Genomic DNA, 25,513 nt, shown 5'->3' on the forward strand with positions numbered 1-25,513 from the left:
CACTTACCTATACTGGAGGAGTTTTTTTTATCCGGTGGATATACCGATTATTCGGAGTATTGCGGTCAGTAAATTTTATAGGCCAGATTGCTTAGTATGACATTTTACTAAATCAGGAAAATATTCGGTGAAATCAGGCTATCGGTTAGCACGAGAACTAATTAAGGAAGTTGAATACGGACCTACGTGTATGGCTCTTCGAGCCCAAGCATGGAAACTTGAGGTTCCCTCCAAGGTTCAGCATTTTTTCTGGCAGATCACTTCTGGTACTCTTCCGGTATTGGAACGACTCGCGTATCGAGGTATCCGATATGATACCCTGTGCAAACGGTGTGGTCTGGGATCAGAGACCATCAACCACGCCCTATTTGAGTGTCCACGTTCGCAGAGTATTTGGGAGCTGGCTCTTTCATCACGGAGGTTTTCCATATGCTTCAATCTATGTGAATCTGGATTTTATATATTGGCGGGCGGCTACGCATTCGGGGATTTCTGAGGTCACTCTTCGTCTTCCCTGGATACTATGGTCAGTCTGGAAAGATAGGAATAAAAAGATTTTTCTGGGATTAGAGGCAGAGCCGATAGATATTTTAATTCAGGTGACTAATGACAAATTATTGTGGGATGATGTCAAATCTTTTACCTGGAGTTTTTCAACTTCTCTGGTTTCTTTGGAAGTTAGGGAGTCTTCTCCCCGGTGTCAAATTGATGGCTCATGGAAAAGTTCGAATGTTCTTCAAGGTTTCGGGTGGTGGTTTTGCAGTGGTGATGGTTTGACGCTTCTCCTGGGAGCCCGGAGTCAGCGACGCGGCCTTTCTCCCTTACATGCAAAGCTTCAAGCTCTGATATGGGCTATGGAGTCTATATTGGTGGCAGGAGTGGATTGTCAAGCTTTTGAGACGGATTGTGCAGAGCTACTCACGATGGTGCATAAGCCCGATGATTGGCCTGCTTTCTTGATCCTACTGGAGGACTTCTCTACACTCAGATCATCTTTCCCTTTCTTCACCCTGGACAGGATCCCGCGTAAATCTAATGTGAGGGCAGATTGTTTAGCCCGCTCTTCAAGAACTTTAGTTTCTGAAATTGCTTTTGTAAACTCTTTTCCTCCGGTTTGGGCAACCAACCTCGGAGTTCTCTTTTAATTTATGTTTGGTTGAAAAAAAAAAAAATTCCAGCGGGTTTTTTTTTTTTTTGGACGAATTCCAGCGTATTAAATCTTACAATTTAGATCTTAAAAGTATATTAATTAGTAATTAATTATTTTATTTCACCTCTCATCTAACAAATAAGATATGGAGTTTAAGAAAATAATTACTTCTAAATTTTATATTTAACCTTCATAAACATAATACATAAATATTCTAATTTTACAGATTTGAAAAGATATATTTTATTATGTTGTAATTAAAAAAATTTAATTTATAAAAGTGTACAGTATATATGTAAATATAAAATAATAATTTATCTTAATAAAAAAATAGAATAGCAAGCCGAGTGAGAAGGTTAGTATTAATATTCATTCGGTGTAAAATAAGTGAAATGAAATTGTAAATCTCCTTTAAAAACTCTAACTATAAATGTATAATTCTAATACTAAATAATCAAGTTTTTTAAACAGGTTAAATCTATAAGATACTAAATTCTAAAGTTTTTTAATTTTAATATAAAATTAGTAGACCATATTTTTTAAATATTATTATATGTAAAAATAAAAAATTATCCCGTGGTGTACCACGGATTAAATTCTAGTTTTATTGAGAGCACATGTATAATATAATTAGCATGCAATGGAAAACATATTGATTTTGTTAGTTTTCCTTTTTGATTTAGAAAAATAAATTTTTTAAAATATAACATGTAAAATTCTGTAAAATTAATTAGCTATCCTACTACGTTTATAAAAAAAAATTGACACGTGTCAACATCTAATCAATATATTTGACACGTGTCATAATCTTGTTAATAAGTAATTTTGACATCAAACTTTATATAATAAAATATATTATTTTCTTTTAATTTCTTTTTGCGTGGAAAAAGTTGTATGGGCTGGTCCTTCTACATTGCCCTTCTGTCTTTGTAGCAGACTGTTTGGCTCTCAAAAAGCATTCCTAGGAGTTTTTAGTTTTTACTGCTTTTAAGGACTATTGTTTTTTCCCAATATTTCCCTCTTTTGTTTTCAACCAAACATTAATAATTAAAAGAGAACTCCAAGATTGGTTGCCCAAACCGGAGGAAAAGAGTTTACAAAAATAGATTCAAAAATTAAACATCTTGAAGACCGTGCCAGGCAATCCGCCCTAGCGTTGACGTCTAGAGGGATCCTGACTAGAGTGAAGGAGAGGTAAGAAGATCGGAGTAAAGCAAAATCCTCCAGCAAATTTGAGAAAGCAGGCCGTCTGCACCATCGCAACTAACTCAGCACAGTCCGTCTCAAAAGCCTGACAAACAACTCCAGCCGCCAGTAAAGCATCCATAGCCCAGATCAGTGCTTGTAATTCCGCGTGTAAGGGAGTAAGGCCTCTTCGGTGACTCCGTGCTCCCAAAAGGAGCGTTGAATCTTCTCCACTGCAGCACCACCAGCCCAAACCCTGTAAAGGATCCGTACTTTTCCATGAACCATCAATCTGACAACGTGGGAAAGAACCCCTGTCCTCCAATAAAGGCGGTGAATCCAGATAACGGGCCGAGAATGATTTCCCTCTTATTTGGAGTGGTTTTGGATGTTTAGGTTTTGCAAGGTTTCTCTTCTTAGTTGAATGTTTTTTCTGTTTTTGTCGCGAAGCTTTGTAATCTTTTGGGGTTGCTTTGGATATTATCAATCAAGATACTTGTGAGATTATTTATATGCTTGGATCTCTTGTGCTTTTTTTTTTGTAACTTTTATATTCTATTTATAATTGTTTTACCACATTTTGTGTGGACTTTGTGGCATGTGCCTCGCTAGTTGCTTGTTAGTTGCTATATCTTGTATTTCTTTTCTATTGTATTTAGATGTAAGACTTCGTCTTTTAGAATCTTAGGCTTCCTTTAATTTAATGAAAATTAGTTGTTTGAAAAAAATGTTTAAGTTGGAAAATCTTAAATAATGAATCTATTATTGATTCCACAATTCATTCTTAAATTGCATCTTAAATTGTAAACAAACCCATAGAGAGATACAAGATTCACCTATCAGTTGATATTTTCTTCTTTGAAATGAAAATTTAGATATAAACTCAGTTCAGGATCAAAGATTTTGAATTTGGGTAACCAAATCTAATTTCACTTTTAGACGATTGATTGATTATTCATATTGAATACTAAAAAGGTAAAAAACTTAAAACTTAACAAAGACACATAGAGAATTCATGTAAATGTAGAGAAATGGTAATCCAAATGATGTACTCTTAGATGAAGCCTTATAGTACTGAAATTATACATACCAAAGTAATTTTTTAAACATAAAAATCATATAACCGAGCGTTTACTCCTCAAAGGAAGCCTTATAAGATTTGAAATTAGTTATGTTCAAAAGTAACTTTTTAAAGATACACCGAAAAACGGATTTTTTATACCTGGACAATTCCAATATGTTCGATTCATACATCGGACTATTGACTGTACGAAAACATACATAGACTTTTAAAATTTTTGAATTCCATACCCGGACTTATGATTTTGTGCTACAATATACAAAACGTTATTAAATTAGTAACTCCATTAATCTTGCCGTTAGACCAATCTGACGTAGAATCTACCTGTGCAGAGGAGATCAAAATGACGTCGTTTTAGTTAAATATAAAAATTTAATGGCGCATACTAGCCTCGAACCTGCAATATCTAAGCAACACTCAACTTCTCTTTTACCACTCGGCCATATAGATCTATTTTGGATTTATGAACAAAGATTTAATATATCTTCTTCTTCAATCACTCTTCTTCTTTAGTCAAAGCAACAAGACAAACCGTAGAATTGTTTTCTTCTGCTCCGATCGAATTCAGAACAAGCTTTGATGATTCTCTCGCTTCAACCTTCAATTACTGTTTTTTTTTCCGATTGCCAAATATCTTCTGATTAAATTTTCATTGCATCCGATTTCAAATTTAGGGTTTTTATTATTTTTTTCAAAATTTAGGGAGATTATGGTTTGTGAATTTTTAAAGCCAGCCATTCTCTTTGAGGGTTTCTTGAGTTTGTGTTACAATTTGGTTGTTTGAATTGTTCGATTTACCCAGTTGATTCAGTTTGACTAGTTGGATTGAAAAAAGCGTACACCCTTACGATAGAAGCATAATACCAACAATCATGTTTCTTGACTTCTCACAAAAATTAGGATTTTACTCAATTTATCGATTCAATTATTAGGTTTTGGTCTACCTAAACATCACAACAGATCTCGACTCAATTATGATCCAGTTGTAGCAAGATCTAAAAAAAAATATGGGAAGAAAGAAAGAAGCATTTGATTGATTTTAGAGAAGGAGAGAGAGAGAAGATGTAATAATAAATCTTTCTTCGTATAACCATAATAAATGTATATGGCCGAGTGGTAAAAGAAAAGTTTTTAGGGAGTTTGACTTTGTGGATTTGAGCCTACCGACGTTGGTTCCATGTCAAATTGGTTTAACGGTAAGATTAATGGAGTTACTAATTTAATCACGTGGATTCTAAGTCTATGTATGTTTTCGCACAGTTAATAGTCCGATGTATGAATCGAACATATTGGAATTGTCCAGGTATGAAAAAGCCGTTTTTCCAAGATACACCATATATGTATCAAACATATAGCCAAGACTTACTTCATTCTCCACCAGTTAAATTCCAAAACCATAGAGTGAGCTAAGATTCCATAAACCAAACTGGGTTTTAACTTCTAAAAGATGTCTTACCTTTTGAAAAAGATGCTTCTTGAACTATTTTTGGAATGTCTTATGTATGATACCAATAGCCCGGACATGATGGTTTAGTCTTGGTGGTGGGACATCTTCCTAAACTAGCAATGGTGAGGATTCATTTGATTGCTAATCAGAATCATCATCATAAACTTCTTCATCCTCAGAATCAAATGCAGTCAGGTCAAGCTGGTAACGAAATATCCCTCCGATTCCACCAAACCCTCTACAAAATTGAGGCCCCTCTTGTGATTTATTGGTCACAAATTCTAGCGTACAACCAAAATGCTTGTACTCATTAGCAAGCCACTCCAACAATTACAGTTTCTCCTCCACATCCAAGACCATATCATTTACTTTGATTCTCCATGTTGGCTTCTTGTTCCTTATTCAGGTGCTTGATTACAGCTTCAATAGTCACACTGTTCTTCATCATATATCTGTTGATATCAAGATTATCCCACGCAATCAGTGTCTCGACGTCACCTGAATCCAAAGCGTTCAATGTATCTTCCACACCAAACACGTATTTCCCGGTGTCATGGCTTATCTCCTCAAATTACTTCCCTATTAAACGCTTCTCTTGAACAAACTTCACATTCACCAAGATTTCCGCTGACAGCTCGATTGCTTGATTGAAACCATTATCACCTCCGTAAGATACATCCACCACATTTAGTATCTTGGCAGCGAGTCGAGGATCAAACATATCTGACTGACTTAATTCAGTCTTGAAATCCGCTGAACCAGCAAGTATCAGCCCTGAAACATTAGGCTGACCTGTTGAAGGATTTATGTAGTATTGCGTAGCATGCTTAGCAGTTTTTCTCACGTAATTATGGCGTTTCTCCATACGGAGTCGGGCAAAACGAAGAGCTGATTGTCCTCCTCTTCCGTGTTTCTTAGGAAGATCAACAGAGAACTTGTGAAGCACCTCACGGGTATTACCGCTCAGAGTACCAAAGAGAGTTCCATTTTCCATCCATTACAATGAAACCAAACTTGTCATCGGACTCGAGCAATTCATTCAAAGTTTCGGTATGGAACTTGTTGTCACAAAGATAGAAAGAGTTGTTTATCGGTCTGAAAGGCTCAAAGTCAATAGTAACCTTCTTTTCCTTTCCTTCCTCATTAACTATGGTTCCAGTATAAAGCACAATACCATTGGGAGGGACCCTGTTGTAAAGTTTCAGCCTTTGTTGAGAAGAAGTTATGCCCCCAAAACCAGACTGGCGATTAACTCTGCTTTTGATGTTTGACGTGGTTCCATACTCATCTCCCAACATCTTGGTAACATAAGAGACCTGATCATGTGGTGGCACAATGAGTGAGATCATGCTAGTTCCATTACCCCTAGCAGTTTCTAGGGATTTGATTAGCTTCTTAATCTTCCATATCTCAATGTTCTTGTTGTCATCGTTTTTGTCTTCCATTTTAGCTGCAATAACCCATGGACCACATGAGACTAATTCAACTCAACATATATAATTAAAGTTGGAGTAGAAAATATAATTCTCAATCAACCATCACAGTTATATGAGGATAAAGGTCGAAATTAAAAACAAGATACATTCCATTTGTAAATTGTAAGATCAAATACTTTCCGACAAAAGAAAACTATCACCAAAAATTTATACAATTTGAGTCATTTGACATGGTCCAACTTATTATTATTTTTCTTTTTGGCAGGACGTTCCAACTTATTTTTATATGCAATAATCTTAATCATAAAATATAAAATCATCCATGAAATTTACATTAAATCTAATAAACTTTTTTGCACATCACTAATTAATATAAATCTTAAGGGAAATTCTTGTGCATAACAAATTACTTGCAATTCTTGTAAATACCACTAAAATCATTTTTTGTTTTCATTTTTAGTATTTGTGTTTTTTTTTTGTATGTTTGTGTTTTTAGACTAAAAAGGTTTGTAGTGTTATTTATTAAAAAAACCATAGTGGTGGTACTTTTGAAACTAAAACTTAGTTTATCTTCAACACAGAGCATGATCTACAAGATGTTCTAGATAAAGGAGCTCACACCTTTAACGACTGGTCTATAGCGGTAGACAGATGGTATGAATACCCTTTGTTTGGTGTCTTGAGAGAAGACCAGGTTGGAACAGATTCTTTCACAGGTAGACCTAGAATTGCTCTGGAAGTACTAGAAGGAATGAGACGGTACCTCCTAGCAACAAACGGCGAAGATCACTCTACTAAGGTTGCGAGGGTAAAAAAATCAGTAGGGGAAGCTGAAAAAGATCCCATAGCAAAAAAATCCATCTTACAACTGGAACCCATTCCGATTATTCATCCTGAAGTTAATGGAGAGAAAGGTCGGGTCTTTGATTATTCGAGAGACTATTCACTACATCATGAAGATATTTCAATTGGCTTAAGTCTCTCCTTATTGCCACCAATATCAAAGCCAACCTTGGATAGATCTTGGTTATTGGATGCTCGCTTGATAGAAGCTGAAGGAGGAAGTAAATTCCTTGGTTTGTCCCAACCTTTTCAGAGTAAACAAACGGTTTTTAGGACCGGTTCCTCTGATGCTGGTCCATCCGGGTTTACCTTTAAAAAGGAAAAGCAAAGGAAAAGGCCAACCAAAATCAACAGGAAACCAAAACCTTTCAAGCCTCCTACTCTCGGTGAAACCCAAGTATTAAAGTCCGGGATCATGGTAGGTGGAAAAGATAAAAGAAAAGCAGAAGATGTGAGAACAAGCACTGCTAAAGTATCAAAGCTTAATCTCAAAGAGGTGATTCCAATGGGGGGGATTGCCCAATGCCCAATGACCATTTTGAGCTGGAATTGCCAAGGCTTGGGACGGTCTCAAGACTTGGATTTTCCACGTCTTAGGGAAATGCGTAAACAACATTTTCCTGAGATGATGTTCTTGATTGAAACGATGCATGATAGAGATACTTTAGTAGATGTTCAAGAATGGTTGGGGTATAGTAGGGTGTATACAGTGGACCCGGTTGGAAAGTGCGATGGTTTAGCAGTTTTTTGTAAGAGTAACGTTCATATAGAGGTGAAGTATGCAGATAAAAACCTCTTGGATTTACAAGTTCAGTTTGGAGCTTCCTCTTTTTTTTTGTGTCCTGTGTATATGGAGATCCATATTTAACAAAAGAAAAGTGGTATGGGAAAGAATCCGTAGGATTGGTATTAGCAGAAGAGAGAGTTGGTGTATGTTGGGCGACTTTAATAATATTCTGCATAATGGAGAGAAGCTTGGAGGTCCTAGGAGAAGCGAATGTTTATTTAAGCCATTTTCTGATTTGATACATGCTTGTCAAATGACTGAACTCTCTAGTCACGGAAATGGTTTCACCTGGGCAGGAAAGAGATACGACTTATGGATTCAAAGTAAGTTGGATAGGGTTTTTTGGGAATAAAGAATGGCTAACTCAATTTCCAGCATCAAACCAGTCATTCTTAGATTTCAGAGGATCGGATCATAGACCGGTATTAATGAAGCTTCTTACTTCTCGAGAAGAGTACAGAGGACAATTTCGTTTTGATAAAAGACTTTTGTTCAGGCCAAAGGTTGAAGCAGGGGTCATAAAAGCCTGGAATTTGTCTCATGCTCGCACAGATTGTTCTTCTTCGGATAGATTACGTGGCTGCAGAAAGGCTCTTAGCTCCTGGAAAAAGAAAAACAACACAAATGCTAAGGACAAAATCCATCAGGTTGAAGTAGCTCTTGAAAAAGATCAATCAGCTAGATTTCCAAATTTTGATCATGTTCATTTCCTAAAAAAAGAGCTAGCTCGAGCATACAGAGATGAGGAAATATACTGGCATCAAAGAAGCAGAGATAAATGGATGAGATGTGGAGATCGAAACACCAATTTCTTCCATTCATCGGTAAAAGGTATCAGATCAAAGAAAATGATTGAAGTTCTAAAAGACATAAATGGAAACGAGCAAAAATCAGAAGCAGCCAAAGGAGAAGTGGCCTGCACCTACTTTCATAAACTCTTCACAACTTCAAATCCTTCTAGTTTTGCTAGCTGGTTCGATGACTTTCCATCTAAGGTCACAGATGATATGAACAAATTTCTGCTGGAACCGGTTACAGATGAAGAGATCAAAAGAGCTACTTTTGCAATCAAACCCTCAAGTTCTCTAGGAGCTGATGGCATATCTGTTTTGTTTTTTCAACATTTCTGGACTACAGTTGGCCCCCATGCTATACTTGAAGTTATTCTTTGAGACAGGTATTTTTCCCATCAGAATGGAACTATACACATCTCTGCTTAATACCCAAGATTCCCCACCCTACAGAAATGGCAAATCTGAGGCCAATCAGTCTCTGTTCGGTTTTATATAAGATTATCTCAAAGATCATTGTTCAAAGATTACAGCCTATTCTCCCACTGCTTGTCTCTGAAGCACAATAAACCTTTGTCGCTAAAAGACTGATCTCTGACAACAATCTGGTGGCTCATGAAATGGTTCATAGTCTCAATGCTCACACGAATATCTCTTCAGAATTCATGGTAGTGAAATCAGACATGTCTAAAGCCTTCGACATAATAGAATGGAGCTACTTAAGATCCCTTCTTGGAGCTCTGGGATTTCATGAAAAATGGATAATTTTGATCATGTTCTGGGTATCTTCAGTTACGTATTCTGTTCTGATAAATGATCAACCATTTGGAATGGTCATTCCACAGAGAGGTCTCAGACAAGGAGATCCTTTATCTCCATTCATTTTTGTACTTTGCACAGAAGGATTATCACATCTGCTCAACTCTGCTCAATCAACTGGGCTCATTAATGGTATTCAATTCAACGAGGGGGGTCCTATCATTAACCATATCTTATTTGTAGATGATAGCCTCTTTGTGTGTAAGGCCAACAGAGAAGAGAGTTTGGAGCTACAAAAGATTCTCAAAGTGTATGGCAAGGCAACTAGGCAAGTAATTAATCTCAATAAGTCCTCAATCACTTTCGGGAAAAAAGTTTTAGAGATCCACAAACAAGAAATCAAGTCTACTCTTCTGATTCAAAATGAGGGGGAGCGGGTACCTACCTAGGTCTACCAGAGTGCTTCAGTGGTTCCAAGATTCAAATGTTGGATTACATTAAGGATATGCTAAAGGCCAAACTCTCTGGATGGTATGCTAGATCTTTGTCTCAGGGAGGAAATGAAATCTTGTTGAAATCAGTGTCTTTAGCTATGCCCGTTTTTGCGATGTCGTGTTTTAAATTGCCTAAGACTATCTGCTCCAACCTTTCTAGTGCAATGGCTCAATTTTGGTGGAGTTCTTTTGAACACAACCGTAAAATCCACTAGCAAAGTTGGGATAGAATGTGTCTTAGGATTCAGAGACATCGAACTTTTCAACCAAGCTTTGTTGGCGAAGCAGGCCTGGAGAATCGTCCAATTTCCGGTTTGTTTCTTCTCAAGAGTGTTGAAGAGCAGATACTTTTCAGACTGTAAATTTGTTGATGCTTCGCTTGGTCAGAGTCCTTCCTTTGGATGGAGAAGTATACTTCATGGTCGAGATTTACTCTTAAAAGGCTTGGTTAAAAAAGTGGCAATGGTGCCTCTCTTAAAGTTTGGGTGGACAGATGGTTGGAAGATGAAGTCAAAGGCAGAAGAGCCCCTTGGATTAAAAATGATCTTATTAATCCAGATCTTAACGTGCAGGAGCTCATTAATTTTGAAGAAAGAGACTAGGATATGGAAAAACTACAATATCACTTCTTTCCAGGAGAAATAGCCTTGATTAAATCAGTTAAGTCGGTTGTATCCATTGATGATTTTTGGGTGTGGAAACATAACAAGAGTGGAGATTTCATAGTCAAATCGACTTATTGGTTGGTGGCAAACTCAAATGAGAATCTCCTACTACAGGAAGCTTCCATTCAACCGTCCATCAATACTCTCAAGGAACAAGTTTGGACTATCTCTACTGAACCCAAAATCAAGGTTTTTCTGTGGAAAATGTTGAGTGGAGCCATTCGGGTTGCGGATTTACTCTCACATAGAGGAATGAAAGTAGATAGCAGATGTCAAACTTGTGGGCTTAAAGGAGAATCAATAGAGCATGTCATTTTCAACTGCACTATCTCTAGGCAGATCTGGGCATTATCAGATTACCCAATGCCAGAAGGGGGTATGGTTTCAGGTTCTGTTTTTTCTTTCATTCACCATTTACTCATAAATAAGGACAATCTGAGATGGCCTAGAGACTTGAGGAAAAGCTTTCCGTGGATTATATGGAGAATTTGGAAGAATCGTAACCTACTCTTCTTCGAAGGTAAATACTTATCTCTGCTAGATTCTACTCAAAAGATAAAGCAAGATGTTGAGGACTAGTTTCTGGCACATATTGTTCAAAATGAGGTTACTGCTGTTTCAAATGTTCAGTCGGTCGTGGTGCCTTCTCCCCTGTCTTCTTGGGAAGCACCAATCTCAGGTTGGGTTAAATGCAATGTAGGAATATCTTGGTCGAGGAGAAATGGGTTGGTAGGTGGTTCATAGGTGCTAAGAGATAACACATGGGATGTGTTGCTGCACAGTAGAAGAGCTTTAAAAAATATAAACTCTAAAGAGGATGCTAATCTTTGCTGTGTTATATGGGTGATAGAAAATATGTTTTCTCATAAGTATAACTATGTTATATTCGCTCTTGAAGATGTCCAGTTAGTTGGAGCAGTTCTCAGGCCAAATGCTTGGCCTTCCTTCCGATATTAAGCTGCAGAGTTATGGAGAGTTCTAAGTAGGTTAATTTTTTGGCGGTTAATAGTAGAAGCCCCTTCTGCGAACAGAGGAGCTGCTCTCATTGCAAAAAACGTCACTTCGGATTTGTCGTCTACAATCATATGCTGCAATAAGTCATCTTTCTTGGCTTAACATTGTCTTTCATAATGAGAGAGTTTAATCCTCTGTAGGTTTAGAAATGGTGATAGGCTAACCTTTCTATTGATTTTTTGGTATAGGCCCACTTCTTTAGGGTTGTTAAGTCCTTATATATCTTGTTAGGCCTACTTGTGAAGGCTTTTAGTGTAACTTTTTGTAAAGTCTGTGACTTTCTTCTCATAATATAATTAACACCAGATGTTGAAAAAAAAAATACTAAATGGGATTATCGGAGCATCACATTTATTATAAGATTGAAAACTTAATTACAAATCATTGCAGAAAAAACAATTTAAGATAAATATAAGTGTCTATCTAAAAAAAATTATGATAAAATTTATATCACTCGCGAAACTTAACTGCAATTACTCCTAGCAATAATCAGAGAATTCTAGTAGAACAATGATGAACACATAAAAAATTAGAACCAAAAAAAGAGAAAATAGTGATGAAGATAGGAAATAACCTGAAGAAGAAACTATGCGGAGGCTTTAGAGAAACTTTATTTTTTCAATTCTTGATGTGGTAGAGAAAAATATATATATATATATATATATATATTGGCTAAACTTAATCAATTGGTATATTATAGTTAAGTTTGTAAAACAATTTTAAGAAGTCATATCAAATATTTTAAACCATCAAAGCAAAATATCATATGAAAGTAAGGTATAATGATAAGTTATTAAGTTTAGTTTTCTATTTTACCAATATTTTTCTTAGATTTATATATGTTATAAATTTTATAATAAATCTTTAAATATATAATTAATTTCAACAAAAAGAAAATAATTCAATGAAAATTTACAATTAATATATGTTGAATGTATTTAATATATATAATGTAAATGTATATAAAATATATAAAAACTAAATTTTGTCCTTATATTAACAAAGTGAAAGATCTTAAAGCTATTTCTAGATTACTGAAAGAAGAAAAATATTTAAAGAGGGCAATGAACTATTAAAAAAAAGGAATATTAAAGTGCAACAAATTTTTAGAAAAATATAACAGAAACACTAGTTGAGATATTTGACACGTTTCCACTATTTTACATTTTAATGTGATAATAAAAGAAACACTAGTTGAGATATTTGAGTCGTTGCCCTAATAAGATACTTAATATTGTGTCATTGGAGTGAAACTAATTGATGTGAGCTTGAAAATTTTGGTTTCAAATCAATTAGCGAGCCTATTTTCTCTCATTGTTCTCTTTCTTCAGTATTCTCATTTTCTATTAAATGTATCTCTCATGCTTTTCCTTTACAAGAAACTCTTACACTAGAAAACTGTTTAGTAGTATTGTTCTTCTAATAAGACTTTGTCGTCTTGTTACATTGAATCAATCAAAGTTTCGGAAGTGCTGATGGTAAGAAGAAAACTTGCATGTAGCCATCGATGGTTGTCGAAAGTTTGTCTCATTACATAGATGATTTTCTGTAAAATACAAACAAAACTCAACGTTTAAGAATCACATGTCTGTGCAATTGGATTTACATTCTGCAGATATGAGCTTTTGATTTTTGTTACTTTTCGGTTTTACTTGTGCGTTTTTATTGAATTTCATTTTTTATTGTATGGTGATATCTCCGAACTTTAAATTTATGATAATAATTTACTATCGGCAAAAATTTGGTTTACATATGAAAATCCCATGTTTTTTTTCTCTCGTATGTTTCTTATTGATATATTTTTCTTTTTTAATTTATTATATTTGTTGAAGAAATGATAGAGTACTAGATATTTACCCACGGTACACCGCGGGACTATATTTATAAATAAAAAACAGTTTATATTATAGATTAATTATATACATAACTAAAAAATTTTACTTTTTAAATGTATAACCTTACAAATATATATCTATTAGGTAGTGTAAAAATTGTTTTGTTTGAAGTTTATTGTTTTTTACTATAGGAACTATATCATATAATTCATTAAGTAGTGATTTCTTGAAGAAAAAGACTGTTTATTTCTTTTTATTTTTCAATTTAAAGATAGTAGTATTGTTATTATATTGTAATTTCTAAAATATATGTATAGTATAATTTTTGTATTGTAGTTTTGTATGTTTTTTTTAACATCTGATTCATTCATCTTATTCCCCATTAGAGTAATAAGATATGTGAAATTATATACATTGAAGTAATATCTTATTTCCTATTGAAATTATGGGGAATATATGTGTATATATAATTCCCCATTGAATTTTTTGGTTATTAAGTTTGGAGCCATTATGTCTGTATATAATTTGATAGAAATAAGAAAATAGTTATTAGCAGAAAAACAACAATTGCAATATCACTAATAACTTATATATATATATATATTTATATATATATATATATATATATATTGTAATTGGATTTTTTTTTTGTGAAATCATAATTTGCTTTTGTTTTTGTTTTGCCTGGATCACTCTAGTCTCAGAAAACAAATCTATCATCTTCTTCTTTATTTTCATTGGTCCATTTCCGACATCTCCGCCGTTCTTGACTTTTTGGTTAACCGATTTCATATCCTTATTTGTGATGATTTAAGAAGATCATCTTTCGACATTACTTTCCACACCTTGTAGATTTCTTTTATCATTCCATATGTTCTCTTTTCCAACACATACAATAAAGAGAAATGTCTTTCCAATCAGTTTCTTCACTGCATCATGCAAGTTTTCTGGATCCACAATCAAGAATAAATTAAAAAATATGGTTAATAGTTTGACATAAGATAAACGATATATATATTATTGCAAGAACATATCTCCGAAAAGAATAAACAAAAAAATCAATAACAGAACATTGATTTACTTGAGGCAGTAGTGGATTGACATGGAGTTGAATACCATCAAAAAAATTAGATAAAAACTTAACACCTGTCATGATAAAGATTATGTAAGCAATGACACAATCATTGATCTTATTTAATCATAAATGAGTCTAACCGGAAGATGTATTTACTTTTGTAGCCATTTATGTTGTAAAATCTAAGCAGACAAACAACAATGCTTCCCTTAGATTTTTGACAGGCTCTAAAAACTTGATCGGCAAAATAACCCCACAACATACTCGCCATTCTTTCATCACTATGTCAAAATATTAGTATTGAAAATCAGAAAATATGACAATTATAACAACAACATGATTATAGAGAAAACTAAATAGTATGCAAAGGTCACCTTTCATCCCTAAGCTCAAAATCAATATTCAAAGGTGTATCTAATGGTTTTCAGTAAGTTGTGGCTGTTATGTATTCGGTGATGATAATTCTCGTTTAGGTGTAAAATATTTATAGGGTCGATTATGATTTCTTCTCCAAGGCAATAGTATTTGAGTTAGCAACTAATTAGGGAGAAAAATCTGTGTAATCAGTTTTATTAAGGAATATGCTAGGAATCACACATTATTACTTTGATTAGTGAGAGATATGATTTTCAAGTTTAGGGAATGTTATATTTATTTAATTAATTATCAAATAAGTAAATAATAATGACTTCAATTTTTTAGGAAAGTTGCGATTTAGTGGGAATAATTGTTTGCAAAAATCGAAAATTTTATCATTATTTAATAAATCGTAAATCATAAATTAAAAATATTTAAGACAATGGCAGAGTTGTAAATAAGTTGGAACTTAAGGATTTATTTCATAGATGTAGTTGGAAAATGTATATATAGATTTGTTGACTTATTTCCCAACTTGTAGAGATCTCCATAATTAGATACCAAAAAGGTATGATGTTTTCTTGTGAGTGATAATTAATTACCATGTGTTGATGTAGTCGCAATTGTGAATGTGAAATCTACACTTTAATATTTTGTGATTTAGATCATGGGAGTGTGGATCTAGATTTTCTTATCAGAACTCAAATTTATGATCGAACGAATAAGAATAAAGGACTGGATAGATTGATTTGAATAGGTCTTACAAGAGTATGAATTGAATGATGTGATTATAAAGAAATAGTTATTGGAGACAACATCGACGATAAGAAAGTAACGTTGTGATGGAGATGTGAGAAAATGTTAAACCGTAAAAACATAGTTGTAACTAATCTAAGAAAATAAAGATAAAATTGTAAGAATATTCAATAATAAGTTGACGCACGGATATCGTGACCATGATTTGAACTCTTTGCATTTTGAACAACAGTAATCGCTCTCTCTACTTTTACGAAACGAATTACATCTAAATTACAATATGGTTCGTCGGTGATCTTCCACTTAACGTCACCGCATCAAAGCCAAATCATTGTGTTGGAGCTTATACTCTCTTTAGTCTCTGTTAATGTATTATTTGTATTACTCTAAAGTTATTACTATTGTACCCTTTGGTTTATTTAAAAACACTAAAGATCAATAATATATTATAATTAAGAGGTTCTACATCTATGTCAGTACATCCCTTTAAACCCCAGACCAGAATAGGTTCTATGATCTTATCCCAAGAGTCACTTGGATCAGCGATTTCTAAAGTTTTACCAAAATTTTTCACTAGTTGAGCTATTGGCTCTTCCCTCTTGGTATAATGATAATAAATATCAACAATTTTAAAAATGAGTTTCGTATGTGAACTTTCTGAATAGTATAGTATAACGATGCATGATATGCATGGAATCATAAACGAATACACAAAAAGGGCACATTTAGAAAAAAAAATGATTTTTATAAGTATATTAGAAAGCGGATTACATATTGAACTTCTTTACCATATGCTTTAACAACAGTAAGTTATAAATAAAAATAAAAATATGAAATAATTTGAATTAAAACCAAATCTCCATCATGCTTTATATTTTAAGACAAAAAATGATATAATTGATCCTATACAGTGATCCGTTATTAGGAAAAAAAATGCAACAGCTACTTGATGATGTGCTAAATCGGTTAACCACATACTCGTTGCCACCAAATCTAATCCACCACCACAAAAAAAAAAAAAAAAAAAACTCTGAGTATTTTTTTAAATTTAAAGAAAAAACGATCGTGAAGATAAATTAATGATGAAGCAGCAGTGATGTCGATAGAGAGGTGCAAGTTGATGAATAGTTGGAGAATTTAATGAGCATTTCCCCTAAAAAGTAGTGTATTTTAAGATAAAAAAATTTTCAAAAAAATTTATATGTAACTGAAACCTATTTTTCATAAATTGAACAGAGACCATAGCAATTTTATTTTACTTTTACACCGGTACTGTGAAGCAGTATTAGATTTTATTATGACCCATCTTCCAATTCTGATCAGTCTCATGAAATCCTTACATAAAATCGTAATGTGAATTTGATTCGTATTAACTATCTTACACTTCTGATCAATCTCATATAAAATACTCTCATAAAACCATTGTTGAATTTTGTTTCTACAAGACTTAGGCTGTAAATAGATGCACAAAATTGAAAAAATGGATTGGACAAAATTGTATCGAATAATATTCAACTCATTCATCTTCAAAATAGAGATTGAACAAGTTAAAATTTTTTACTGTAGAATTAGTTTATTTTTTCAACTTTTTGGGTTAAACAGGCTGAATATTTTTTTTAACTTCTTCGATCTTTATAATGCAAATGGTAAAAATTGGTTGAATAATTTTTTTTACCATTAAAATCTAGAAACGAACAACGTTCATCAGGCCCAAGATTTCGAGGCTAGTTGATTAATTAACTATTCAATATTGAATTCTAAAACGGGATAAAAAAACCTTTAATAAGAAGCGTGGATTAAATGTCGTCCCAACTTATTTTATCAACTTCCAAGATTTCGAGGCTAGTTGATTAATTAACTATTCAATATTGAATTCTAAAACGGGATAAAAAAACCTTTAATAAGAAGCGTGGATTAAATGTCGTCCCAACTTATTTTATCAACCCAAAGTCAAAAACATTGATGCAATAAAAACCCAAATCATTACGTGTTTCTCTCAGACAGAGAGAGTATAAAAAACTGAAATCAAACTGACCAAAGTAAAATTATTAAAGAACAGCAACTCAAAAGAAAACTCCGTAAATGTTGCAGACAACGACGAACGCTACCAAAGCAACAGCTTCTTCATTCTCCACCTGTTCCATGATTCTCCACCTGTTTCAATAAACATCATTACAGAGGTATTAAGCTAAGGATTTCTAACAAGAAAGCTAGGTTTCAAGAGATATTTTTTTTACCTTCTTCAGAAGGCGCTTCTTCAATTTTTTTCGAACGTCCCCGATAGCCCGCGCAGGCTGGTTCAGGCATGGCGGTGGGCCATCTTCCTCAACCAGCGATGGTGAGGATTTGATTGATTGTTATTCCGAATCATCATCATCAACTTGTCCATCCTCAGAATCAAAAGCAGTCATGTCAAGCTGGTAACGAAGTATCCCTCCGATTCCTCCAAACCCTCTGCAAAACTGAGACCCTTCCTGTGATTTATTGGTAACAAACTCAAGCGCACAACCAAAACGCCTGTACTCATTAGCCAGCCACTCGAGTAAAGACAGCTTCTCCTCCACATCCAAAGCCAAGTCGCTGTCGACTACTTTGAAATTCTCCGTGTTGGCTTCCTGTTCCTTGTTCAGGTGCTTGATCACAGTTTCACCAGTCGCACTGTTCTTCATCACATATCTGTTGATATCAAGATTTTCCCATACAATTAGTGTCTCGATAGCACCTGATTCCAAAGCGTTCAACGTATCTTCCACACCAAACACGTACTTCCCGGTGTCCTGGCTTATTTCCTCAAAGTACTTGCCAATCAGACGCTTCTCTTGGATGAACTTCACATTCGCCAGAATCTCAGCTGAAAGCTCGATAGCCTGATTGAAACCATTTTCTCCTCCATATGATACATCCACCACATTCAGTATCTTTGCCGCCAACCGGGGATCAAACATATCTGATTGACTCAACTCAGTCTTGAAATCTGCTGAACCGGCAAGAATTAGCCCAGACACATTAGGCTGACTTGTTGCAGGATTGATGTAGTACTGTGTGGCGAGCTCAGCAGTTTTCCTCACATAATTGTGACGCTTCTCCATACGGAGACGAGCAAAACGAAGAGCAGATTGTCCTCCTCTTCCGTGTTTCTTGGGAAGATCAACAGAGAACTTGTGAAGCACCTCACGTGTGTTACCGCTCAGAGTTCCAAAGAGAGTCCCGTTTCCATCCATTACAATGAAACCAAACTTGTCATCAGACTCCAGCAATTCATTCAGAGCTTCCGTATGAAACTTGTTGTCACAGAGGTAGAGGGAAGCATTGATGGGTCTGAAAGGCTCGAAGTCAATAGTAACCTTCTTTTCCTTACCTTCCTCGTTGACAATGGTTCCGGTATACAGCACAAGACCATTGGGAGGGACCCTGTTGTAAAGTTTCAGCCTTTGCTGCGCAGAAGTAATGGCTCCCAAAACAGACTGGCGATTGACTCTGCTCTTGATGTTTGACGCGGTTCCATACTCATCCCCCAGCATCTTAGTAACACGAGAAACCTGATCCCGGGGAGGCATGATGAGTGAGATCATGCTGGTTCCATTACCCCTAGCAGCTTCAAGGGATTTGATCAACTTCTTTATCTTCCATATCTCAATGTTCTTGTCGTCATCGTTTTTGTCTCCCATCTTAACAAATAGAACAAAATCCTGAAACATCAGTAGAGAAGCTAGTTAACACAAAAAAAAAAAAAACATGTACAATTAAACTCAATATAGAACTGGAGTAGTGAAATACAATTCCCAGTAAACCATTACAAAACTATTACCAAAGCGTAATACAATTGGTTCATATGACCAGTTCCAACTCGTTTTAACACATTAATCATCAATCATAAAATAAATCAAAACTTTTATTTGCTCAATAAATTACTTCGCAATTTCAAAGATCAAGGCAATAGGTATATAACTGATGGATCTACCTTGTTTTTTTTAATAAAAAAAATACGAATCAAGATGATCAAAAACGATATGTCTACCAAAAAAACGAGGAAATTTAATAAACAAATACACCAAAAAAAAGTCTACAGAAAACAAATAAACAACGATCAACACATGCAAAAATATATCAGATCACAGATTCAATCGATCAAATCAAACAATTACGAAACGATAAGAACAACAAAATAAACCCCGCACCCCCCCCCCCCCCCCCCCCATCCAAAAAAAAAAAAAAAAAAAAAAGAATGATGAAGATCGAAAAGCACCTGAAGAAGAAAATGCTACGCGAACGAACAACGCTCAAGCCTTTGTTTATTGGATGCTAAAAAAAAGAAAGCAATTGTGGCAGAGAAGAGAATGAAGGATATATACGTAACCTAGTTTTCTTTTTTTATTGTTTTCCCCTCTAAACCTAACAAAACCGACTAACTTGAATAGGCCTAAGCCCAATAACATTAATGGGCCTAAGTCAATTCTCCTTGAAGATCCATTTTCACACAGAACACAAAAGTCTTCTCCCTGGTCTTTGATTCTTTGTTTGTTTTGTGGCATCTGAAGAGTTTGAGAGCAAGAAGAAGAGCGAGAGATGGCATGGAGAGGAAGCATATCGAAGTCTATGAAAGAGCTTAGGATTCTTCTTTGTCAATCGTCTCCAGCTAGTGCTCCCACCAGGTTTCAATTTTTGATCAAAAAAAAAAAAAGCAATCTCTCAGATCGGAGATTTTTCTTTCAATGTTCCATTTCCGTTTGGTTTTGTGATTTTTTTTTTTTGGGGGGGGGTTTTCAGAACGTTTGTTGAGAAGAATTACAAAGATTTGAAGTCTCTAAACCCTAAATTCCCAATCTTGATCCGTGAATGTAGTGGGATCCAGCCTCAGATGTGGGCAAGATTTGGTAAATTGCTTCATCTCCCCATTACTTAGACTCAAATTGTTTAATTTGTAGAGAGTTGAAATTATTTTGTGCTTAATGTTTTTTAAAGATTTGATGTGAATGTAGTTACAAATGTTGCTTCTTCTCTTGTTTATGTTTTTTTTTTTTTTTTTTTTTTTTTTTTTTTTTTTTGTATAGATGAGTGTCTTTATAACATCATGTGTTAAGCCATTACACTTGATATACACACTCACTCTTAGAGGCTTGTACCCTGATGAAAATGCAATTTTTAAAGACTTTTTCGATTTGATTGGTAAATAACAGAAGTGGCTTCCTCTTTTGTCTGCATTCAGTTTGTTTTATGAAAGAGTCCTTTAACATCTTGAGTTAACCCATTAAACTTAAAGTGCACACTCACCCTTAAGAGTCTTTGATGAAAATGTATTGTGTAAACCACTATGCGTATTTGCTTGTGTTTTTAAAACGAGGATTGTTTTCCCTAGTTCCTTGCTGTGTTTTATGTGAATGCTAATATCTTATATAATTCATGCGATTGCTTTACTACTGTAGTTTGCTTGTTCTCGTATTCTTTGGTTTTGTTATTGTATAGTAATCACATATCAGTGTCTTCAGCAACTAAAAGTATTCAAATATCTGCGACGAGAGAACTTTTTCCCGACTCCCATCATGTAGTTATGTATAGATATCTGTACCCATGTAACTGGCATGTTTAGAAAGTTGTTTAGCTGCTGAGATCAGAGAATCAACAATTGTTTATTCCATGGGAGATGCCGCTGCTTTAAGACTCCGCTCCACATGACTGCTAGTGTTAGATGACTGTATAAAACGTTAAAGTATCATCGTGTTTTCCCCCATGCGTATGCGTTAAAACTGTCATCCTCGATTCTACTTGGGACCCAGTATTTATAAATGCTTCTGTTTTTTTCTTCTTCATCCGTTAATTTGTGCTTGCTTGTAAACCCTTGTGCAGATATGGGTGTTGAGAGGTGTGTAAACTTGGATGGTCTGAGCGAGCCACAGATTCTAAAGGCCCTTGAAAACCTTGTGAAATCCGGAGCTACAGGAGCATAAGGTTGTTTGTCTGTTTATCTGAATGATGCCGAATAAGATTTTTCCGGAAACTCATTTGACATTTCCTGTCATTCTTTTACTTTGTAACTCCGTGGTGTCATATCGCCTTCCGTTTGAGTTGGTTATTTTTGTAATCCCTGAACTTGGAATGATTCGTACCAGTCCATAAAATGAAAACCATATGAAAGAGAAAATAAACGATAACAAGTGTAGAGAAATCTATTATAACTACTGAGTAGTATGTAGTCCGTATTGTTTTAGGATTTGGGCGGTATATTAGGACGTGTGTCGTTCTCGTATTCAGGTAACACTTTCTACTTCAGAATTTTAAAAAATTTGTTGCTTACAAAAAATTTATAAACACTTTTTAAAAACTTTTGAAAACAATCGTAAACCTTATAAAATCCTTTGAAAACACTTGTAAAACGTTTTAAATATTTTACAAATCATTTTAGGATTAAACTAACTAAATTCTGTTTGTTGGAAATACTATTTTCTCCTGCTACTCATACTCAGGTAATTTACAATGACATAAATTTTTTAATAACTTTCTAAAACCTTTGGTAAATCCATTTAAACACTTTTAAAAACCTTTGAAAACAGATGTAAACCTTATAAAGTCTTTTGAAAACACTTGTGAAACGTTTTAAATAATTTATAAATCTTTTTCCAAAGTTATTGATTTGTACTTTCAGGGTGAAACAATACCAAATTCATATGTCGAGAGTGTTCCTCGTTTTTATTGTTCTCCTATTGCTTCTTCAAGTCAATATACTGCCACCGATGATTGTGGATATGAAACATCTAGTATGCATAATCAGCAGATTAGACGTAACATAACAACCTCTGTTGGGTGTCCATCTGGTTCTTCACACTCAACTGGTCTAATTGATGTTGATTCACTGTTTTGTAGGAAGTTATTCAAAGACAAAACAGAAATGAGAAGTCAGATGCGGATGTATGCAGTCAAGCATAGTTTTGAGTTTCATACTACTAAATCAGACAACAAGAGGTATGTTTTTCATTGTATTGATGAAAAACATAGTTGGAGGCTCCGTGCAACGAAGGTTAAAACATCAAATAGCTTTGTTATTCAAAAGTATATTAGTCAGCACAGCTGTGACTCTTCTTTAAGGAATGTTAATCATCACCAAGCATCTGAAAAGACTTTGGCTGGTATGGTTAGTAACCATTTTACAGGAGGAAAGCTTCCTCTCATACCTAAATAGCTCATGAATTTTTTTAGGAATGACCATAGAGTTGGTGTCTCGTACTCAAAAGCATGGAGAGCTCAAGAACATGCATCAGAACTTGCTAAGGGTTTACATGCTGATAGTTATGAGGTTTTACGGAGTTGGTTCCACATGGTAGAAAAGAAAAATCCAGGTTCTATCACTTACATCAAAGTTGATTCTGCTAATAAGTTTAAATATGCTTTTCTGGCTTTTGGTGCATCAATTAGAGGTTTTAAGTTGATGAGAAAAGTTATTTCTATTGATGGCGCCCATTTGAAATCAAAATTTAAAGGGACTTTGCTTGCTGCATCAGCTCAGGATGATAATTTTCTGTTGTATCCTATTGCTTTTGCCGTTGTTGATTCTGAGAATGATACATCATGGGAATAGTTTTTGCGGTGTTTGAAGACTATTATTCCCGATGAACAGGATCTAGTTTTCGTGTCTGATCGGGCTTCTTCAATTGCAACTGCGCTTTCAGTAAATTATGAACATGCTCATCATGGGATCTGCACTTTCGACTTGCAAAAGAATCTGGAAACACGATTTAGAGCTTCTTCTTCTCTTCTTCCAGTTGTTCATGATGCTTCAAGAGCTTACACTATATATGAATTTGATTATTTGTTCAGTCCTAATGGTGACCTCGAACTTGGAGAATATCTTTGGCAAGCTGATATTAGGAAATGGTCTCGTGCATATTCTCCTTCTACCCGATACAACATCATGACATCTAATTTAGCCGAGTCCATTAACTCCTTGTTGAAAGAGACTCGTGAGTATCCAATTGTCTGCCTGTTTGAGACAAGTAGGTCTATTTTGACTAGGTGGTTTAATGAGCGACGTGAGGAGAGCTATCGACATCCATATATTGTTACTCCAAATGTGGGGAAGAAGATGAATGCATCTTATAATGTTTCTACACGCTGGCTTGAAAAATGTCAAGTAAATGAAAATGTGTTCGAGGTTAAAGGAGGTTTAAAGACGTATGTGGTGAATTTGGACACAAGGAAATTCACATGCTATATGTTTGATATTGACAAATTTCCTTTTGCAAATGGAATTGCTGCTGCCAAACATGTCAATCTCAATGAAAACATGTTTGTTGATGATTCTCATTTCACTGACATGTTATAACTCTCTTCTTTACTTGGATTTTGAAAAGGTTGCACAAATAAAGGATATGACAGGTTTTTACAATGTTTTAAAAGGTTTTTACAATGTTTTAAAAGGTTTTACAAGTTGTTTATAAATAGTTTCTAAAAGGTTTTACAAGGTTTTTCAAAAGTTTAACAAAGTTCTATAACGCTTATCTTCCTTTTTTATTTACAGATGGCGTTTAGCATATTCAGAGAGCATTCACCCAGTAGGTATTATGGAGTATTGGGAGATTCCAGAGAGTGTTAGTACTTCTATTCAGCCAACTTCTACCCGTATACCTAGTGGCAGGCGAAAGAAAAAGAGAATAGCTAGTTCGTGGAGCATGGAAAGGCTAAGACAAATTCAAAAAAATACAAATGCAGTAGGTGTGGTCAGTGTGGACACAACAAATCTAGTTGTGTAGCTGCTATCTAACTCTCTCCCTCTCTTTAATTCAACTTGAATTTATTCTTTTAGAAAAAATATTTCAGTCTGCGGTGTTGTAAACTCCATTTACAAAGAATATTTTTCAGATTTTATTGTTTTAAAACATTATAAACAACTTGTAAGACCATATAAAAAGCATGTATAACCACGTAAATACACTATTATAAAACATTATAAACAACTTGTAAAACCTTTTAAGAACCATTTAAAACTTTTTAAAAACATTTTTAAACCTTGTAAAGTTCTTCAAAAATCATTTATACTCTTGTAAAACCGTTTAAAAACCATTTAAAATGTTGTGATGCGGACATCAGAACTAGACCAAACCGGGAACATGGAAAACCAACCAGTCCACACACCAAACCGGTCCACGAAGAGCAACTTGGAGAATCTTTGCCCAAAGGGAGTTCTGATCAAGCACAATGCGAAGGGTTAAATAATCACAATCAACTTAACCCTAAGAAGTCCAATGGTTCAAGAGGGATCAAACATCAGCAAGTCAAATCACCTCATTGTTGGGATATGACTGTTGCACTCTTTTTCCCTTGTCTAGGGTTTTTCCCATTGGGTTTAACTAGAAAGGTTTTAATGAGACAACACCAAGTCATCAAGGAATCATTTACCATCCATCTGATTCAAAACTGACACAAGAAGTCGTTGCTGAAGTACTTGTTGAGATACTTGTTGGACCTGTTGAACTACTCGTTGATAGACATACTGAACTACTCGCTGATGGACTTAAACTACTCGCTGATGAATCATACATCATTGCAAACTATGAAGATTTTTAGCCTTTTGACACTTGGACCAGCCCTGGAGGAAGCACAAACACCCATTTGATTCACCACAAGTCCCTAGCCCATGGAGAACAATCCAAGAGAAGACCCAAGTCCAAACCACCCTTCATCTACTTGGAGCCAGATAAGGAAACTTTTAATTACCTTTACTTGGACGTGTCCCAAAACTACATGTGGAAACCAGCAGAACCTCTACAGCCACCAAAAAAATTTTGGAGGATTTTCACCAGCAATAATAACCATTGGATCAGGCGGATTCAATCTTATTATTACTTGC

At 34.7% G+C, this 25,513-nt stretch overlaps 5 protein-coding genes, 1 long non-coding RNA gene and 1 pseudogene across 6 annotated transcripts; 4 read left to right on the forward strand and 3 right to left on the reverse strand.

The window, feature by feature from the left end:
• Nucleotides 1-190: 190 nt before the first annotated feature.
• On the forward strand, nucleotides 191-1,382 carry LOC147948316 (uncharacterized). Its single transcript, XM_087466279.1, has 3 exons — nucleotides 191-420; nucleotides 683-1,094; nucleotides 1,377-1,382. The coding sequence occupies exons 1-3, from the start codon at nucleotides 191-193 to the stop codon at nucleotides 1,380-1,382; spliced, it is 648 nt and encodes a 215-aa protein (XP_087322405.1).
• Nucleotides 1,383-5,004: 3,622 nt separating this feature from the next.
• LOC104722470 (eukaryotic peptide chain release factor subunit 1-1 pseudogene) lies at nucleotides 5,005-6,308 on the reverse strand (annotated as a pseudogene).
• Nucleotides 6,309-8,207: 1,899 nt separating this feature from the next.
• Nucleotides 8,208-9,101, forward strand: LOC147948317 (uncharacterized). The gene has a single exon (XM_087466292.1). The coding sequence runs from the start codon at nucleotides 8,208-8,210 to the stop codon at nucleotides 9,099-9,101; it is 894 nt and encodes a 297-aa protein (XP_087322418.1).
• Nucleotides 9,102-14,143: 5,042 nt separating this feature from the next.
• On the reverse strand, nucleotides 14,144-15,103 carry LOC147948318 (uncharacterized). The gene is made up of 4 exons (XR_015573653.1): nucleotides 14,937-15,103; nucleotides 14,719-14,843; nucleotides 14,569-14,633; nucleotides 14,144-14,434 (listed from the first exon to the last, which is right to left on the reverse strand). It is a non-coding gene; the product is annotated as an uncharacterized LOC147948318 (long non-coding RNA).
• A 2,468-nt stretch (nucleotides 15,104-17,571) lies between these two features.
• LOC104722460 (eukaryotic peptide chain release factor subunit 1-1) lies at nucleotides 17,572-20,047 on the reverse strand. The gene is made up of 3 exons (XM_010440628.3): nucleotides 19,922-20,047; nucleotides 17,913-19,364; nucleotides 17,572-17,829 (listed from the first exon to the last, which is right to left on the reverse strand). The coding sequence occupies exon 2, from the start codon at nucleotides 19,341-19,343 to the stop codon at nucleotides 18,033-18,035; it is 1,311 nt and encodes a 436-aa protein (XP_010438930.1). The 5' UTR covers nucleotides 19,344-19,364; nucleotides 19,922-20,047; the 3' UTR covers nucleotides 17,572-17,829; nucleotides 17,913-18,032.
• A 64-nt stretch (nucleotides 20,048-20,111) lies between these two features.
• On the forward strand, nucleotides 20,112-21,818 carry LOC104722450 (NADH dehydrogenase [ubiquinone] 1 alpha subcomplex subunit 2). Its single transcript, XM_010440618.3, has 3 exons — nucleotides 20,112-20,327; nucleotides 20,443-20,549; nucleotides 21,520-21,818. The coding sequence occupies exons 1-3, from the start codon at nucleotides 20,242-20,244 to the stop codon at nucleotides 21,618-21,620; spliced, it is 294 nt and encodes a 97-aa protein (XP_010438920.1). The 5' UTR covers nucleotides 20,112-20,241; the 3' UTR covers nucleotides 21,621-21,818.
• A 611-nt stretch (nucleotides 21,819-22,429) lies between these two features.
• LOC147948319 (uncharacterized) lies at nucleotides 22,430-25,230 on the forward strand. Its single transcript, XM_087466306.1, has 5 exons — nucleotides 22,430-22,632; nucleotides 22,867-23,209; nucleotides 23,285-23,982; nucleotides 24,185-24,383; nucleotides 25,018-25,230. The coding sequence occupies exons 1-5, from the start codon at nucleotides 22,430-22,432 to the stop codon at nucleotides 25,228-25,230; spliced, it is 1,656 nt and encodes a 551-aa protein (XP_087322432.1).
• The last annotated feature ends 283 nt before the right edge of the window (nucleotides 25,231-25,513 follow it).

Source organism: Camelina sativa, chromosome 2 (genome assembly GCF_030686135.1).
Source record: "Camelina sativa cultivar CO46 ecotype springtype chromosome 2, ASM3068613v1".
In the NCBI taxonomy this organism is placed as follows: Eukaryota; Viridiplantae; Streptophyta; class Magnoliopsida; order Brassicales; family Brassicaceae; genus Camelina; species Camelina sativa.